The 18,929-nt window shown below is 33.8% G+C and overlaps 1 protein-coding gene and 1 long non-coding RNA gene across 5 annotated transcripts; both read right to left on the minus strand.

Moving 5' to 3' along the window:
• Nucleotides 1-195: 195 nt before the first annotated feature.
• On the minus strand, nucleotides 196-4,501 carry LOC144432904 (uncharacterized). Of its 4 annotated transcripts, none has more exons than XR_013480751.1 (3): nucleotides 4,332-4,501; nucleotides 3,359-3,441; nucleotides 196-915 (listed from the first exon to the last, which is right to left on the minus strand). It is a non-coding gene; the product is annotated as an uncharacterized LOC144432904 (long non-coding RNA). The 4 variants fall into 4 exon arrangements; XR_013480750.1 differs by having other exon boundaries at nucleotides 196-918; XR_013480749.1 differs by having other exon boundaries at nucleotides 3,359-3,444.
• A 1,416-nt stretch (nucleotides 4,502-5,917) lies between these two features.
• On the minus strand, nucleotides 5,918-18,329 carry LOC144433450 (muscle-specific protein 20-like). Its single transcript, XM_078121768.1, has 6 exons — nucleotides 18,156-18,329; nucleotides 12,216-12,343; nucleotides 11,072-11,141; nucleotides 10,381-10,518; nucleotides 9,890-10,098; nucleotides 5,918-6,544 (listed from the first exon to the last, which is right to left on the minus strand). The coding sequence occupies exons 1-6, from the start codon at nucleotides 18,204-18,206 to the stop codon at nucleotides 6,538-6,540; spliced, it is 603 nt and encodes a 200-aa protein (XP_077977894.1). The 5' UTR covers nucleotides 18,207-18,329; the 3' UTR covers nucleotides 5,918-6,537.
• Between the last annotated feature and the right edge of the window lie 600 nt (nucleotides 18,330-18,929).

An 18,929-nucleotide genomic window follows, 5' to 3' on the forward strand; every position in this document is an offset into this window, starting at 1 on the left:
TTACTTTTTTGTTTATCATATCATGTAAACTTGTACTTATCACTGACTACGCGTCGTGGTGCATTTTAAAAGCAATTCCAGGGCGCAAATCGATAGTTTTTCCACTCGCAACTCCCACAGTGTAGTGATGAAGCATACTTCAATACAAAGAACAAGTAGAAACTTAATATTATGTTTCTTTTAGACATCGTTTATTGCAGAAGGTCAAATTGTACAATGCATTTATAGAAGTAAGTATGGTACAGTAGCGATGACTGGATGGTCGTTCAATCACGTGTCAACAAACTTTTGAAATTTCTATATAGCCAGTTTACAACTAGGTAACATAAGACAAAAACAACCTAATACTATAGTAATCAACACCTAATTTATCACCGAGCAACATGGTTTTGTTAGAACTTAGTTCATAGGAGGGGAACATGAATTTGTGATCACACTTTGTTTCATGTAATAAAACAGTCTTACACCCTTTGTTCCTCTGAACTTCTGGAATATTGCACTGCATTTATGTGTGTCATCACAGACAAGTAAAACACGTGTTACTTGTCTGTGGTGTCATCGAATTGGTTTAGTAGAATATTGAGAAAAAGGGGTTTTGATGCAGTTATTAAAGAGCGAATCATTGGTAATTACAATCTAGGAAAATATGAAATGTGAAACTATCCAGTTGACGATGTGCGTAGTAGATGCCTATTTTAATTCGGCAGTAGGCATAACACATTTATTTTCATCGAGAGCCCCAGCTTTCCATCGCTTGATGCAGTTTAGACAATAAAATGATCCTGAAGCATGTATTCGAAAGGCTTTGCCGCTGTAGCTATAATATTTTTTCTCGTCCTCTGTCACTTTCGATGTGCAGTAAGCCAATTCAAAGATCATACTTTTTCCACAACCACAGCATGGGATACCTGCCGACTTCTTTTGGCAATATACAGACAAAAGTAAAGGTAGAAGAATGAAAAAAATATTAAGTATAAAAACCATTTATCTTTATAATTACTAGTAAAATGCTGGCATACAAGTCAATGTACATGTGGACGTGGCCAGTTTTGCATATTCTCTAGACTCAGTATCTTTAAATGTGACTATGATTATTGCAATATGCACGCATCGTGAATATCATGTAGTTTCGAATGTTTCCTGTGATATCAATAACTATATGTTCATAATGGTATGCCAAAATTAATTTATGCAAAATCCTTCTATGATAATGAGAACATTTTGTTTGATATCAGAATCCTATGTAACCTTTTACAATGGAAGATTTCTTTTCAATCCAATGCATCATTATATTCATGATATGATCAAGTATTCATGATGTCATAGCTCCTCAAATTCTTGTACACTCTACATAATTTCATCTGGACCGTTTCCTATTTTATTTCAAATGAACTATCTTAAAGGCCCACCTTTCAATGCGAAATAGGATTTTTCAATATGACGTGCGCTCCATTTTCGATACCTTAAAGGATATGCTGTAAGTGATAGTAGATGAACTTTTAGACAGTTTTGGCATATCTCTGTTCATCTTTTTCGAGTGAACATTATCCTCTCAGTCTCAACCACCTGTGTAATACGTGGACTAACAGTTCCTGTCAATTAGTGTAAACCTAAGGTGTCAATATCAATTTGATGTGGGAAAAGGATTCAGAGCTAAGTTTTGTTCTTTTCAATTTCAAAAGTCATTTTTTTCAGTTTTCTTATTGAATTGCCAACACATATGTCAATTTCAAGTCATGTATAGAAAGATGTAGTTATGTGTTTTATTGGTCGTTATTCCTGTGAAACCATAGACAGTGGCCATGTGGAGAAGAATTTAAAAGGACTTTTCCACTGTCTTTGGTGAAACTTGGTAGTTGTATCATAACTATCTTATTCAAAACACGGATCTGGACAAATCACAATATAACTCACACAAAGTGTAAAGGGAACAATGTAACTGAGCACACACAAAAAAACCCACTTGTTTTGACATCGTGATTATTGTGTATATATACACCGCAGTTTATATATTGTTTTTATTTTCTTTACCTGTGTACATAGAGTTGAGGTTTTTTTTTTTTTTATTAATAAGCTAGTGGGGATAACTGCGTTATAAGCAATATCATACGGATGCTGATATTTTGAATACCAAATAAATTGCACCGTAAAAATTCTTCCAATGCAATTCCTAGGATCCTCTTAATATGCAATTTTTATTTTATTTTGATATAATGAGTCAGAGCATGAATTTTGACGTATGGATCTGACATGTTTTGAAGTTATATCAGTTGGTGTGTTTGGTGTCTCAATATTTACTGTTCTTCTGAGGGAACGAGCATAATTTACGACTGGGGATGAGGAGAAAGTACTTTCGATTTTTTGTTACCCTCTCTTAGAGCCAGCCAAGAATTTAGATGCCCTCCCAAATATCTTGTGCATGCTCATAATCTTTATTAGTTATACCAGTCTCATTTATAATGGAATAGAATTTTTGCTGTAGTGGAAGATTAAATGTCATTGAATTTTTCAATGGAATCCATATAATCATAGGGGTATACACCCTTCCTTGTTAGTAATTCTAGGTTGTCAGGGAATTCTTGTTTTGTGTATTTGGGGGCCATTGAACTTTTGAGAGCTCGAAAGTGGGGGGGGGGGGAATTAGGTTTTTTTTTGGAAATTTTCTCTCTCCCCCCCCCCCCCTCCGTAAATTCTGCCTTACCCACTTGTACTGAATACGTGAAGGGCGATTTCGTTCTAGGTTTACAGATAGGTATGAAAGGAAAAAGCTTTCAACACTTGACGGAAACGAGTCACCGTTTACCTTTTTATGAGACATGTTAGTTTCGATGGCCACCACATATTTAATATTTCAAAACACTTGTAAAGTCAATTTATCATATGGTCCTCCGTGAATAACAGTTCATAAACCTACTTGAGAGCTAGTTGTTGACAAGTTGATACGGTGCCTTGATAAACCCCAGTTTACAAATATTTTGAAATACAACATGTATGTGGCCATCGAAACTAAATCATAAAAAAGTTAATGATTACTCATTTTTCCGTCAAATGTTAATAGTTTTAGCATTTTCGAGACTAAATTTTCATCGCACTAGAATTTTCAAAGTCTCCTCCGTCACCCTCCATACACCTCATTTCTCCTCAGTCACCCTGTTATTTGTAAATTGTGGTTGTTTCCTAAGGAATGGGAATATTAGGGGTGAATATAATGGTTATATTATGTCCAGAAAAATAAATGTATATATATCAACAAAATAGCCGTGATATCAAATGATAATTGATATACATCTGAATAGATGTGTGTGTGTGGCGCTGCCTTTCCCACTTACACTTAGTACTATTGAATAATGTCACTTACGGCAGATGGTTTCGGTTTCGGTGGCATATCGTAGTTTAGGCAGCTTATTGTGTCTTGCAAAGTGGAATTCACAGGTTTCCTTGCTTCTAGACCAAATATAGAATATACATATATAGCAAAATACATATATTGAGCAGAAGTGGCTTCTCAGAATACGGAAGATGAAAATGAGGAAATGAAAATGAAATGACGTCATCTCTATCGTATCGATCTCTCACTCATTCTCTCTCATAAACTTGCTCAATTTGAGTTGTCTCAATTCCTCTGTCGGTTAGAATTTGATATAAGACAGATCTTCATGGATAAGTTTAGACGAAGCGAAACGGAGCCAAAGTTAGATCTGTAATGGATGGGCGAAGGCTAAGAATGAACTGGGACCAGAGTCAGCCTAAATGCATCTCCACTCAAACGTTCAAGTAACCCGACTTGGAAAAGGTTGTGTGCTGGATAAAATGATGGAATAATAAATAATGCCACTGAAAATGATAAAATCATATTGAAATAAAGGTAACGCCTTATTTTGGAGTGGATCTCACCCCATTTAGATTGCCATATTTCATATTTCAATGATTATGTTTCGCATTTTCTAGATAATGATACAGTACAATACAACATACAGTAACTCAATAGAGGGTAAATCACAGTCAGTGACTTTGGTAACGGTTTTGACTAAGTACAAGTCTCTCAAGACTTTCTGGTGTGTGTTACTACATACAAAAAACGAACTGCCAATACATGGCTCACACCATATTGATTTAAGTTCTCTCACAAAGAATATGCACTGTGTCATGCTTTTTTGGCTATCAAGTCAGGACTATCACCCTATCGGAATAATTTTTTTGTTCCCGATCTTCGATTATAAATTAAAATGATATTGCACTCTCATTCTACACTTGGTCTACATACATTAATTAGTTACTTCGACAAAGTTGACAATTATCACAAACTGGCATTTTAAAAAGTATAGTATTACCTGTCCTTGTTGATACCGGTAGAAAGCAGAACGATGAGAGAGTTATAGTTGCACACTTCAGTATCTGTTATGGCTGTCCAAAACTTTGCCGATCGCGATCGGTCAATTCTGTCAAGTTTTAATTCTGTTCCCTTGGGGTCTATCGAGAGCATTAATAGAGACCGACCAATCACACACCGTTTGCAAAAGCAACACCTTTGGAACAGTGCCAAATTAATTCCTATCTGTCTGTCCCCGCCTTCTCCATTCTCTAAAAAAACCCACCAATTGCGTTGCAGCAAAACTGTAGAGTTTGGCAAATGATTGATGATGTAATTCTCTGAGGGTTTGATTCAACGAATTATGACGTCTGTCTGAGCAAGTCAAGTTGATGAGTCATAATAATATCCATCTATGCTGTCGGCTGTTATACGCACGCACGCACGCACGCACGCACGCACACACACACACACACACACACACACATGCACGCACGCACGCACGCACACACACACACACACACACACACACACACACACACACACACACACACACACACACACACACAGTTATAATGAGAAAAAACAGCCAGATGCGATATGAGTAAAATAAAATTGATGGCCTCCTATATGTCCTTTTCCAAAATGTTTGCACCCACACCTGCAGCAGCCAATATAATAATACTCAATATGAGATTTCTCCGCGTCTCGTCCAAAAATCTATTTGTATAAAATCTTTCATGTACTCTGAAAACAATTGTTAATGTTAGTGTACCAGTGTACCTTACAAATAAACTTCTGTAGTGTGTGTGGGTGGAGGTACAGTACAGTATTTCTTTTTTGAAAATGGTTTGTTGGGTAAAATAATTTACTTGTAATATCGCACACCGTGAACAGTATTGCATACGCTACCTTGGTAAACATATTTTCTGTATACACGATAAATCAAATCAAATCACTTTTTGGGTCCGCACCCAAAAATCATCGCCCTCAGCGGCTATCACGATTTCAACCTGCTTACGGATAATATCGACTACTAATTAACATGAACAGTGTCTAATTATTGGTATTTTAACAATTTCTAGTAAATAGTATGGTTGTCTCATCGAAAAAAAAAATGTCCCAATTGCAGCTAGTACAGGTTTAACTAAAATATACAAAATAAGTCAGTTTTCGATCGACAAGTGTACGTGGATAACTACCACAAATATTATTCCCTCACGTTTACCCATTCCTAATTGTCGACCTGAGTCAATCAAATCATCTAAAACCGCGATGTGAACCGCACAAAATTCATTGTCTTGAAGAATTTCTGAATTAGACACCTTAAGTACCATACCCATGGAATATCACTACAATTGACTGATGCAATTTTATACTTTTAGCTTTACACACAAAAATGCACACACACACGCACGCACACACACACACACACACACACACACACACACACACACACACAAACAAGCAAGCAAACAAACAAACAAACACACACACACACACACATGATGACTCTAAGAAAAGGTATCGGAGGGATACAAGTTTACATTGTACAAAACAGATTCATGTCTCGGTTGTCAGGTTCAAAAAGGACACCACATAAAAAAATAAGATTTAAACATAGCTTTATTTATGTCATGATAGATTGACAATTTATACTAGTTGTCTATTAGTACTTGGCAGGCCATTTTAATACAAATTTTAGAAACGAATCTTTCGATTTCCTTCATTCTTTTAACTTTGATTCCTTTCGTTTTGACACGTTAAATCTAGCAGTGAGATGAAAGGACAATGTTTCGAATTTATACAATCTTGGAACACTAAATGTGCAGAAATAATTGAACGGCCGTGTAAAGACTACAAATAGCGCCCTCAATCACGCGATGCCGATTTCAAAATAGCGTCCTCTATGGCAGGATCTAAATGTGTTTACATATTTCCCTCCAGTGGGAAATAAAGGCTTGTATTATGAAGTTAGCAGCGTTCTCCCCTAGCATTTTTTGTTTTCTTTTTAGTGTGCTTACAGGTTTGACATACTTCTCTACTAAATTAATAATTATTGTCATAATTACGATACATGAGTTCTCGTTATTGCTTACTAAAGTTTCAAATTACTAAATGATGAAAAGTAGGATTATGGCCTTCACTAATAACTAAAAAAATAACTTCCTTTTCCAAATGGAAAATTCCAGTCAGTGCCTTCTGTTCCAGTGATGATGCAAGATCTTTTATTCACTGATGAGAAAAGGAAAGAGAAATACAAATTAGAAACAGGTATACAGAATAAGAACACTTTAGCACATCAAGTTTGATGAGATTTGATGCTAGGATCACATTTAACATCTCAAACTTTTCACAACCTCAATCTTTAAATAGCTGTGCAAGATAAGAAATCATATTATTTCTTACAATTAATTTGTTTTAATGATTTATAAAAGATTATTCATTAGAATGATTATCCTCCATTCACATTTACTGTTGCGCTTCACCTTTGACACTTGACCTTTGACACTTAGAGTAAGTTACATGCATGAACACCAATACATAACTTTCACAACTTTCATGCAAGATTCAAAAGTTTAAAATCTTTCCTTCAAATTGATATTTCTTGTCAATACATTGCTTTCTCATTTTCAATTCCTTCAAAAGCTTGAAAAAGATCCATTTTTGAAATTTTAAAAAAATGCAATACTTGTAAGACATTACCTGTTGGTTCTTTTGTTGGTTACCTGTTATGACTTCACTCTGGTACATACAGCCATATATAATGCCATGCCATTAACAGATATCTTGTCTTAATGGTTACACTTCATTAATTAGTGGAAAACTCATCAGCATTAGTTGAAAATGTTGCATGAAATAAATATTCCATATAATCTAAACCATTCTAAAGCCACTGTACAGAAAATCTGAAAAATGTTTCCGTGTGAAAATATAATTTGTCCAAGAAGTTCTGGATCAATCCCATTTGAAATTCAACTTACAAATTACTCCTCATTTTTTGACAAAATAAGTTTTTGAATTTTCTTCTCAAGAAAGAAAACTTTATTCACATTTTTAAATAGTTTTTCGTTTCCAATTAAAAGGAAATTAAGTCTCGAATTTTCATACTTTAATTAACATATGTTTGCATATTAGTCATTTAGATTGAAGTTAATTTGCATAATCAAAATTAGAAGTAGGCTTTAGAATAATGAAGATGCTATCACACATGGTTTCATTCATTCATTCTTTCATTCATTCTTCTTTTTTCCCCAATAGCCAATATATCATCATTTCTGCAGCTTATTTTTGTTTCAATATTTTCAACTCGCCGAAAATTTTTAAAAAAAAATTAATTTTAATCTGAGCAAATGACAGGTCATGAAATAATGAAGATTTAACGTTTTTGGTCCGGATTATTTCTCTCAATGGTTTTTGTCACCCACTCATCACATAACACTGATGAACATGGACATGGGAACACAGTACACAGTAATGCAAAAACTCTTTTTCTCAAGGGGTTGCCTTTGCCATGCTGATCGATTGAAAACACCAATACACGAGAATGCACTTTTTGCAAGCAACAATACCAGTTATATCAGAACTGATTATTTCCATAAATCATTTCAAGTAATCAAACATTATAACATTTGGAGGGAAATATACTGACAAGATCTACTCTATATATTTCTTAACTTTTGAAGTTTTGTTTTATAAAACTCTTGACAAGGACCATAATTGTAAAGCTGACATGAAACATAATAATTGGACATATTTTGAAATACTAGGACAAGAATTTAGATAAACAAATGAGTTTTTTATCATCTGCTTCTTTTGCTAAGTCAAAATCCATAAAAATTTGCATTAAACTGATGAAATGATAAAAGCTAATCTCATCTCAGTGATTTTGCCACTTTCAGTGAAACTAGATCCCTCCTCCAATCACTACAACATTTACAATCTAGTGACAAGGAATCATTTTCTTAGTGTATGAGGAACAGAAAGACTGGCCAAAAAGAATAAGAATGAAATGAATTGGAGATTTCTAACAGCCTATTTTGTAGCTGTCCACAATCTGAAAAAAAGTGCTAAAAAAATGAAGGTGTTAAAAAGGTTGAAGCTGCACACCAAGTGAATCTATAATGTACCTCTCCAGCTGTACAGAAAAAGTTACAAGAAACGATCTCTCAATATGAGATTTGCATATCGAAGACCTGATTGGCCAGTTACTCAACTTGATAATAAAATCTGCATATCTATGCATACATTATCTCAATTCTTGAGTGATAGTCTGCTGGTGATATTGAGAATTTGTGTCAACTTTTTTTGCAAACAATTCCATAAATTTTGAGAGAATATATTACATTTTCACCATAATGTACAGGAGAGCTGTAATTTTCAAATGCTGAACATGATTATGATTAATGTAGCTTTTATTTCATACAGTTCCTAAAAATAGTACAAGTATACTATCAGTACAGAACTAGTATTGTTAGGCTTTATGCTATAGTCAAATGTATGAACTTCAAACTTTGATGGAACCCTGACCCAATAATTCACAGTCACTCATGCAAGCCTGTCGTTGAAATTTTTTCCTCATAATTATTGTAACAAAAATGACCTGTTTTGCACTTTCATGGGAGTCTGAGTAATACTCACATCTCTGAAATGGCTATAATAATTTTCAGTTTTAGATAAGTTCTTTCCTTTCAATTACAAAGTGCAACTGAGGTTAAGAAGTAGATAACAAAGAAACTAAATTCTTGTTGAGTTTCACACAGTTTAAGCCTGGTGTGGCTAATTTCAATATTAATGTATTATTCATATCTCCATAGAAACAATCATTAGCTGGCACACTACCAACAAATATGGCCATGCTAATTAGCATAAGTGTCAGTGAGGTGGGAGAATACTCAGACACCTTTGATAGCACAGTAGCTGGTTAGGATACCAGTTGACAATGGGATAACTTTTACATCAAAATCTACAAATTAAACCTTGGTCAGAAAAATCCTCAGAACAGCCATGTTTTAGTAAAGCCTTGGTTTATTTTTCAAGTCATGGTTACCTTCTTCTTCTAAGTTCAATCTATACTTACAACAATATTACATGCAGAAGTCAGACAAATTGTCAGAGACTGAGAGAATACGTCCAGCAATATAATTTTCTATTGGTAAAAGTTCAGTTCAGTTCAGTTTGCAGATATTTTCAGAATTGAGCTAATCCCAGGCAACAAATTAAAAATACTTCTAGAGATCGTATTCACAAAGCTTTGCTGAAGTACTTAAGTCTTAATACAGTTTCAAATACTGACAGCATGGAGTGCCATATTGTTCACATTGGCTATACTGAATTTCACATGCATAAATTTAAGTACTTCGGTTTTTAGTTGAATGTGTATAGTTGCTTTGGGTAACTTTTTTTGTAGTTCTATTGCCTTGTAAAAAAACTATTTGAAAAGGATAAAGAGTGTCTATATTACATGGACAGCATTTCTGTATGTTTTTTTTTTTTTTTAAATTAAACTAGTTCTGTCAAGGATTAATTGCAGTTATAATTAATTCTGAATGCACTGATATTTGATGTGGAAATATTTACTTCTTAGGCTCAGTGTAGTTGATTTGTCTTCCAAGCCCAAAGTTCTGGCCAGCCTGTGAAGCACCCTTGTTGCTTCCCATCTGCAGACCGACTTCACCCTCACGCATGGCTTTCTGTTGAGCCAGTTGTTCATCTGTCCAATCTCTGACATTCTCCTGGGCTTGTTTAGGACCAAGTGTAGGACCAGAGTAACCTGGTTGTGTGGCAATCTGTAAGGACAATATATTAACAAAATCAAGTCTACTAGTACTGTACAAAAACATTTATTTTACTTTGTTAAAGCACCAAAAGCTGTACCTGCAACTTTTTTTAACATCATAACCTAGTTTTGGAACATAGTTTTGGAAACCAAGTTTTGGAACCCAGCTGTGGGAGTCTAGTTATGAAACTCAGTTTTTGAAACCAAGTTTTGACAGTCTCTTAGATGACTGTTATAAATAGATGTCACAAAATCCTTTGTAGAGTAAAATATGATAGAGAAGTGAACTTACCAGACGGGCAACTGCAAAGATACATTGAGTAAATTGGGAAATGTTTCCTTTCTCAAACAAATCAACCACTTGGAACACATCTACCTCTGGTACACCAACACTTTTAGCGAATTTCTGAAACTGCTCAATATTTTCTCTCTGAAATAAATATTTTAAAACTATATTAGCACAAGATGAGCATTAATCCTTAATTGTATATGGTATGTGTATGAATCCCACAGGTGCCACCAATGTAATGGTTCTAGGTATGAATCCCACAGGTGCCACCAATGTTAACATACTAGGTATGCATCCCACAGGTGCCACCAATATAATAGTTCTAGGTATGCATCCCACAGGTGCCACCAATATAATAGTTCTAGGTATGCATCCCACAGGTGCCGCCAATGTAATGTTACTTGGTTTTGAGTGGTCAGATGAACAACACTGTAAAACTAAATATTAACAAGTAAAAATCAAGCAAACAAAAAAAACCCCACACAAACAAACAAACAAAAAACAAAACAAAACAATACATGTATGAAAATCTATCAGAGCACAAACAGCTGTAGGACAAGTTACTAATAAATATGACTGAATTATCCTTGGAGTAAAGCTTAGCAAGTGAACAAGTTACAGTGACCCTCATGTGAAAGTGACTAATATGACTGGAGTATCACTTGGTGAAAAGCTTACAGGGTTAACAACTTACCATCTTAAATGATTGACCTTTTTGTGTGTTAATCTTTTTGACGGCACCAGGGGAAATTTTGTTGGCCAGCCTTCAAGAGAAAAAGTGAAAAGATTGCATTACAAACTGAAACATATATTAAATTATCTATGAGAGCTGTTTTAATGTTTTCACTTCCTTTGGCCACTCTATGGATAGCTTTCCATATGATCTTGAATAACATCAGTGTGAAGTCAACATAGCGCCCTCAACATGCAACGAATTCTTACTTTGTTTTTATGAGCTAGGGGCTGATGTAAAGAAAGTGTACTTGCTCTAACACTGTTTAGGATAAGTTTAAACATTTAATTGACTTTTAAAAGAACATTTCATGATAGAATGCAACTCTTAGCAGCACACTTTAACTGGCTATGAGTGTTTTCTCTTATTTTTAATTTTTTCTTTTGCCCCGCAAAGACTTTGGTGAATGAAACAACTACATCATAGTACATGTGACACCCTTAGCAATCAGCAATCAAGTCAATCCCACAATGTCACCCAAGCTCAATAAACAAAGTTGTTTGTTTGTGTTGGTTAGAAGTGCAAAAATGAAGTTCAGCAATCGCATCGATGAATGAAGTTCATTTATTTAGGTTGTGTGACATCATGTGATCCTCACTTACAGATAGTCATTCTATAAACATTACGGTCTGATGCCATTCTTTTGAAGATTTTAGCATGCAACTAATGAGTTTACCCTAATGTGTATAATTTATAACATTGGGTGAGCTCGTGTTGATATCTTAAAAAAAAATCACTTTTGTTAAAGTGGTTATATGGATGAGAATTGGGTATTTATTTTGGATTTTTAATTTATAAAACAACTTTAGTATGTTTTTCTACGTGAAAAAACAATATGAAATGACATATGGCAAGTCCTTGTTTATTACTTAATAAATGACAAAACATCAAAAAATATGTAAAATGTTTGTTATTGTAAGTACAATAACAAAGTTTTCACACTTTTTGCATCTTTTGCAATTAATCTACTTGAAAAAAAAACAATGCGAAATAATATATACCAAGTCCTTGTTTGTAACTCAATTGACAATTAATAAATTCAAAATTCAAAATAAATATCCAATTCTCATCCATATAACCACTTTAATGAAAACAAATGACATACTTGCAGATCATGATACCATCCTTCAATGATTCAGCATAATCATCTGGATTTGAGAAGGGTTCTCCAACAATGGCTTCTATCCATTCTTTAGCTTCAGCTTCTTGTTGTGGGTCACGTTTGGCACCAATCTGAGATAAACACAAGGATAATGGATTGAGAAAAACAATCAGAGAAAAATAACTCTTTCAGGTCCCTATTTGTACACTAACAAAAGTTTTCCACTGAATAGAAAATCGTTTTAATCCTGCTAAACCTTTACTTTTTTCTCTACAAACAAATACCCCCCTCCCCCCACCCTGATAGAGAGGATTAATATGAACAAGCAGTGTATCTTTAAAGCTATTTGTCATGCCACTGACACACAGTAATTTCTTGTGCCACAACTACATTTAGAGCTCACCGATTCCTTACTATAGAGTGAAGAAAGTCCATTTTAAATTTTTTGAATCAGCAACAACAATTTAGTCTTAGTGTTTGCACAGATGATTTTCCCGTCATCATAAAAAATGTAGTCTTTCAGGGGGTCAACTTTCTATAAGTAAAGGTCTACATAATATTGTGCTATCAATTCCATATAAAACATTATAAATTATTTTTATACTATAATTGCCATCAATATTGAGATAATTCTCAGAATTTGCCATAAATTCAAATAATTAAATGCATATTTTTTAATTTTTTTTAATTTTTAATTTTTTTTTTTTTTTTTTTTTATTTTTTTTTTTTGGGGGGGTAAAATTACAATATTTTTTTATTTTTTTTTTTACATATAAATGTGTTTGGCTGGGAGAATATAAAATATTCAAGACTACAGTGGTAGGCAAATTAAGGTTCTGATTACTGAATGTGTAAAACTAGATTCAGTATTCCAAGTGTTAAATAAATTTGCAGTGATTTTACTTGGTTTTAATCCCACTGCTGCCACCATTTATAAAACTTTAACCTCCTTTACCTTAGTTAGTTACTGGATGTGACTAATAAACTCTTATTCTTGAGTATAATGGAGTCACAGTCACAGCAAGTTGGCAGGCTATTGACAGCTGTACAACTACGCAAGATCATATTCATTCAAATTTCAATTAGTAGTGGATACATCTGGAGAACATATCTTGCATGGTTTTCAAGTAAGTCCTAAAAATCTGTATATTGAATTGAGAGAGTCTGATGTCTTACATAAAATGTAAGTGCATTATAAGGTCAAATCATGAGTTCATTTGAGTGGAAAGGTAACAGAACTATCCTAAATACCAGAGATGTCTTAGTGGCTGTATAACTAACACAGTAGAAGAATTGACTAAATATGGCATGGCTAGATGAAGGCTGAATCATCACCACCACTCTCTGCATAATTATACTTGGCAGCCAACACAGTACTGTCTCTGTTTCTTGCCAACTTAACTACCATCACCTCTCTGTTATTTCACCCTGGTTTTTATGGGTCACAATGCCCTTTCACTGTACAAATTACAATGTTCCAGTGATTTGACAAAAGTGTGATTTCTGCACAGTGGCATGTAGGCTATGATGGCATTATACTGTCAGACTTTAGTATTTTATAATCAATATTATCCAATATTTAGTGTGCATTTTCTTGAAATTTAACAAATACCAGTAATTTCTACAGAGTGGCTTGTAGATTAAACAACCTAAATAACTTGTAACCAAACTTTAGCATTGAAATCTAATTCCTGTGTGTTTACTCATTATATATACAACTTATTGAATTTGAACATAGAGTAGGATTTATCGTAAATACTAAAGTTTGGTTTCAAGTTAATCCTCTTTCTCCCAAGGGCTATTGTTCAGGTGTAAACATAAATTACTAGTTGGGAGAGAGAGAGAGGATTAATAAAAGTACAATCCCAGCTCATATATAGACCATTGGATTGATGGCGTTCTGTGTAGATAGTATGTATGTCTCTGAGTGGTTTTGTTGGCCATGGCAGGCATAATTCATTGGTGCATGTGTCAATTCAAGCTGTCGAATATGTTATGCTCATTGTCTGCTAAGTTTGAACTCCACTAATTATTCCAATGTCACATTACCAACTTTCACTTTTTCAATGTTTTGAAAAAACTGAATACATAGAGGAGATTCATAGCTTTCAAAATCTGTCTGGTTTATTGGGTATTACATATCAAATACTCAAATGAAATATTATATTCTGTAATTATAATTTAGGGTGGTCTAATACTAGCAATGGGTTTCTGTACTCAAAGAAAGTTTATAATAATTTACTACTTTGTGTATTATGTATTATTGAAATCATAACTTTGATAGGAGAAAAATAGATTCATAGATTTGCATAATTATGTATATAACACATACATACAGAGGATTACTATACCTTCTAACAATTTGAACCCTAATTCAAACTTCTTAACCAATATCTAGGGATATCAACAATCCTTTTTTAATGATATCAACAAATATTCATGTAAGTAACATTAGAAAAATACAAGAACATCAGTTTTTTTTCCTTCAAAATAATGTCATCAGCTGCAATTTTACCAATAAGGTTTTTGCAAAATTATGTACTCTGGAAGTTAACTTTTAAAGCAAAACTACTGTGTCATTCATTCATTCATTCATTCATTCATTCATGCATTCGTTCGTTCGTTCGTTCGTTCGTTCGTTCGTTCATTTGTTCGTTCGTTCGTTCTTTCGTTCGTCCGTTCACTCACTCACTCACTCACTCACTCACTCACTCACTCACTCACTCACTCACTCACTCACTCACTCACTCACTCATTCATTCATTCATAAATCTTTTTTCCTGAACTAACTGTAATATATGCATTGAAATAAACATACAGATTTCATATATGGCATACTTTTCACAGACTAATCAATTTCACATTTGGGAGGGGGGGGGGCACAATTGTTGATTTTTGTTTCTATCTAGTTAACAAAAACATCTAATAGAATTTCATGTATGCACACAAAAACAAAAAACTCATTGACTTTTTGTTTTGGTTTCAACATTCAAAAATAGTAAGCATGGTTTACATGGTAAATCAGTACAGAATATTTTTAAGGCAGCTTATTGCAGGAAGTAACTTTCACTTTAAATTGGAAATTGTGTGATTCATGTACCCCCCCCACCCACCCACCCACCCACCCACCCACCCACCCACCCACCCCAAAAGAAAGTAGGGTCTTAAACTGAACTTTACGTTGATATGAGATTATTCTTAAACTGGTGTTTCAAGTGGTGCTAATTAACTAATCCTACTAGTACTAGCCAAGTGAGTACATTGTAGCAGTTTAGGTGCTACATAGTATCGAATCATCTCTTCATAGATTTTGAAAATTGATGCCAGGATAGCACTAGATCATATAGGTAAGTAGCCCATAGACTTGGCTAACTGGTTTGACAATGAAAGCCAGTATGTTGAGTCACATAGTCTCTGGGCTACATGTACCAAGTATAATCCCCTCATGTCTGACTTACTGTCCCCTTCAACATCTAACTATCTTTCTGTGTATCTTTGTCTGACTACATATCACTTAGCACTATCTACCAACTAATGGGCTACAACATGGGTGGTATCCATCCTATATCAATCAATATCAAATACATGTTTATAATCATCAAGAAATGTAATTTATACCAAAATGAAAACAGCTATTATTTCCTTTCCAAGGAAAACATTTTCACAGCTGTTACCTTTTTGACTTCTCTGTTTATATGAAGTGGTAAAAAATAAACGAAATTCTACTGAATCAATTTACAAGAATGTCAATAAACAATACATGCTTTATGTTACTGAATGAAAAATACACTTCTATATGTAATTGTACAAGTTTTAAGAAATGTGAATATATGAAATACAATTTAAATAATCCAAAAATTACATATATTTTAATGTAGTTGATCAAATGAAAACAGACTCAAGACATCTGCTATTTGAATGAACTACAAAACAAAGGTATTGAAAGTGAAGAAATATGAAAATTTACTGAGATTTAACACTTACAATTTTTGTCACCTGGGAATAAAGATTTACTGAGAAGCTAGGGTGTCTTATCATGGAATGTTGCATTTGGTCCACTATAAATACATTTTGAGAAACATGGGAAATGTTTACATTTTTTAAGGATATCCTGCTATAGTTTTTTATCTTCACTTTCCCTTTCATTCAAAATTTATAGAACACATCTTTTCTATTTTCAAATTATGAATTTCAAATTATATACTAATTTTCTAGCAAAAGTGAAAAGTTTTGATTTTTTTTAATCTCAGGTAATGACAAAGCAATTTTGGAAAATTTAGAAATTGGTCAAATATCTTCTCTTTTTTTTTTGAAGAAAATAAATTCGAAGGTCACTAAGATTATATGAAAAAATGAGGTCAGCCTGAGAGAGATCATTTTCCAGGCTTCACTTTACATCACCCAGCAGTTCTAATAAATTAAAAGAATAGAAGATATGCCAGCAAAGACAGTCTGACCTTTCTGGTGGAATTTACTGTATGTAAACTGATGCATGTTATGGGAATGTCTACATAACATATTTTATATGTCTAAAATAGCAGTTGTCTTACATAGCAATCTGGTTTTTAATGTCGTCTTAGATAGCAGGTCAGTATAAAGTTCCCTTCTCTCATTACCCATCATGCCTTCTTTGATAACCTTCCACCAGCTCATTTGCATAAGCCTGGGGTGAACACTTTGAAGGTGAAACAGGAGACCCTAATGAGTCCTGTGTTTAAATTTTCACTGTAAAATTTAACACGCCATTATATACAGCCTTGACTGAGTTTTGAGTTGTTATAACTTTTTGGTGGATTTTACACTCTTTACAGTCTCTATAGGCAAGTAGTCTGATAAAGTAATAGGTTATGGAATCTTTCAGGCAAACAGGCAAGGTGAGACATTCTATACTAATCTCTTGTGGTAGTCTCTTTGGGATTAGTAATGATAGCAAACCAACAAGTTCCTTTTAAGTTTTACGGTAGGACACTAAGCCACAGTTGTAGTTATAGAAATGCTTTATTGTCAGAAGTTTTCTAAATCACAAATTTTCGTATTTTTTCATTTTTTGTAAAATTTCAATCTAATTTTAGACTAAAGTACCAGTAGATGTCTTTATTTATTGATTGATATAAAAATTAAGTTTTAAACTCACATTTTTTTGAAATATTGCCATAAAAATTTATTCTCAGTGTCTCCTGTCATATAAATACTAGGTACTTAAACGATTAACAACTTGTTCAGGTTGCATTCCCTGATGGTCACCAGACACCACAACACACATTCTTTACACTCTAGAATCTTTAGCTTACCTAAAAATAACTTGTTTCCTAAGTTTAACTTCAAGAAAATTAAGAGTTTAGACTTGTAAGTGAAAGTCTAATTTCAGTCTGGGAGGTAATCATTTACAAACTGCGAGGTCACAAGGAAAACTTCTATAACAACTGTCAAGTTACTTTACTTAGGTATATCAGATGTCACTCTCACCACATGACTAAAATTGTCTGAATGAATACGGTGAACTTAGGAAAATTAATTACATTTACAGACTTACAAAGGTCAGATTGGAGAAATTCTTCCTCATACAGAAAGAATTTGCACATATGCAAGAATCTTGCTTCAAAAATAATTCACAATTTTGTTTGTCACACCCAAGATTCTGCGTTAATTTTCGACATCATTTTCACTGTCTCCTGATTAATTTGTTGGAGACCAATTCACTAATTTGACAATGACAGTTTGTTCTTTTGATGATATTTGAGATACATTGTAAAGTAAAAATACTATCAAGGAATCTTGATTTTACAAGTTTCAAACTAAGTTTCTGGCCTTGTGAAGCCATCTGTGACATGTTTCTCTTATCGAAAGTGATAACACTGAACACTTTTGATAACTGGTACATGCAGGAATTTTGAAGAATCGAGTTAAAAAACTGCACATTTGAAAGAAATTGTGACCACTCACCTTAGCAGCAACTTGTGCGCTCATACCATATCCCCTAGGTCTGTTTGCCATGGCTAGAAATTGTGTAGAAACTCACAAGCAATGAAGAAAAACTGGAGTAAAATCCGAGTTGGAGAAAAAACTCTTGACTGCAGCTGGCTCTGACTGGAATGTGTACTCCAAGGAAACCTTCTGGAATATTTCTGGTGGATCTGATTTCACTGCAGCGTTCTGATTGGCACAAGCATGGCTGCATTTCATTGGTTTAAGGAGTTACTGGTGGGCAGATTATAACCATTCATGAATATTCATATTCTAGATGTTTCTGATTTGCATATTCATTAATATTAATATGTCTATTTTTAAAAGTTGAACGTGTTACATTAGGGATGGCATAGCACTGAAAGACCACAGTGAATAGTTTGATTAATGTATTTCTCATACCTATGTCCTTACTCATACTCAACATCAAATAACTGTCAACTTATTTTGGAATAACAGACATTTTTTAAGACAAATGAAAAACAAACTTCTTTCATCCAAATATCCTTGCTTAAATACATACATGACCCTAATGATGTTTAGAGCAAAAGTTTTAACATGTTAATATCTTTGCTTATAATTTTTTCTGTGAAATGCCTCTTCCATAAACAGGACATTAAAACCCTGTTGTGGATGTTTCCATGGTAACAGCCATGTTGAATTTCCAAAGGTTAAGCTGCTTGAATATTTACTTGATTAAGTCTTTAAAACTAAGTCCACATGCCACTTATGCCTGGATGTTATGATCGACAA

The sequence above is a fragment of the Glandiceps talaboti genome, chromosome 3 (assembly GCF_964340395.1).
Source record: "Glandiceps talaboti chromosome 3, keGlaTala1.1, whole genome shotgun sequence".
NCBI lineage: Eukaryota > Metazoa > Hemichordata > Enteropneusta > Spengelidae > Glandiceps > Glandiceps talaboti.

Excerpts from the sequence above, each read along its gene's own strand:
- LOC144433450 (XM_078121768.1), bottom strand. The coding sequence starts at position 18,206 with ATGGCAAACAGACCTAGGGGATATGGTATGAGCGCACAAGTTGCTGCT. Across the intron at positions 10,519-11,071 it reads AAGGTCAATCATTTAAGATG|AGAGAAAATATTGAGCAGTT; the intron begins GTAAGTTGTTAA and ends TATTTATTTCAG. Across the intron at positions 10,099-10,380 it reads TCTTTGCAGTTGCCCGTCTG|ATTGCCACACAACCAGGTTA; the intron begins GTAAGTTCACTT and ends TTGTCCTTACAG.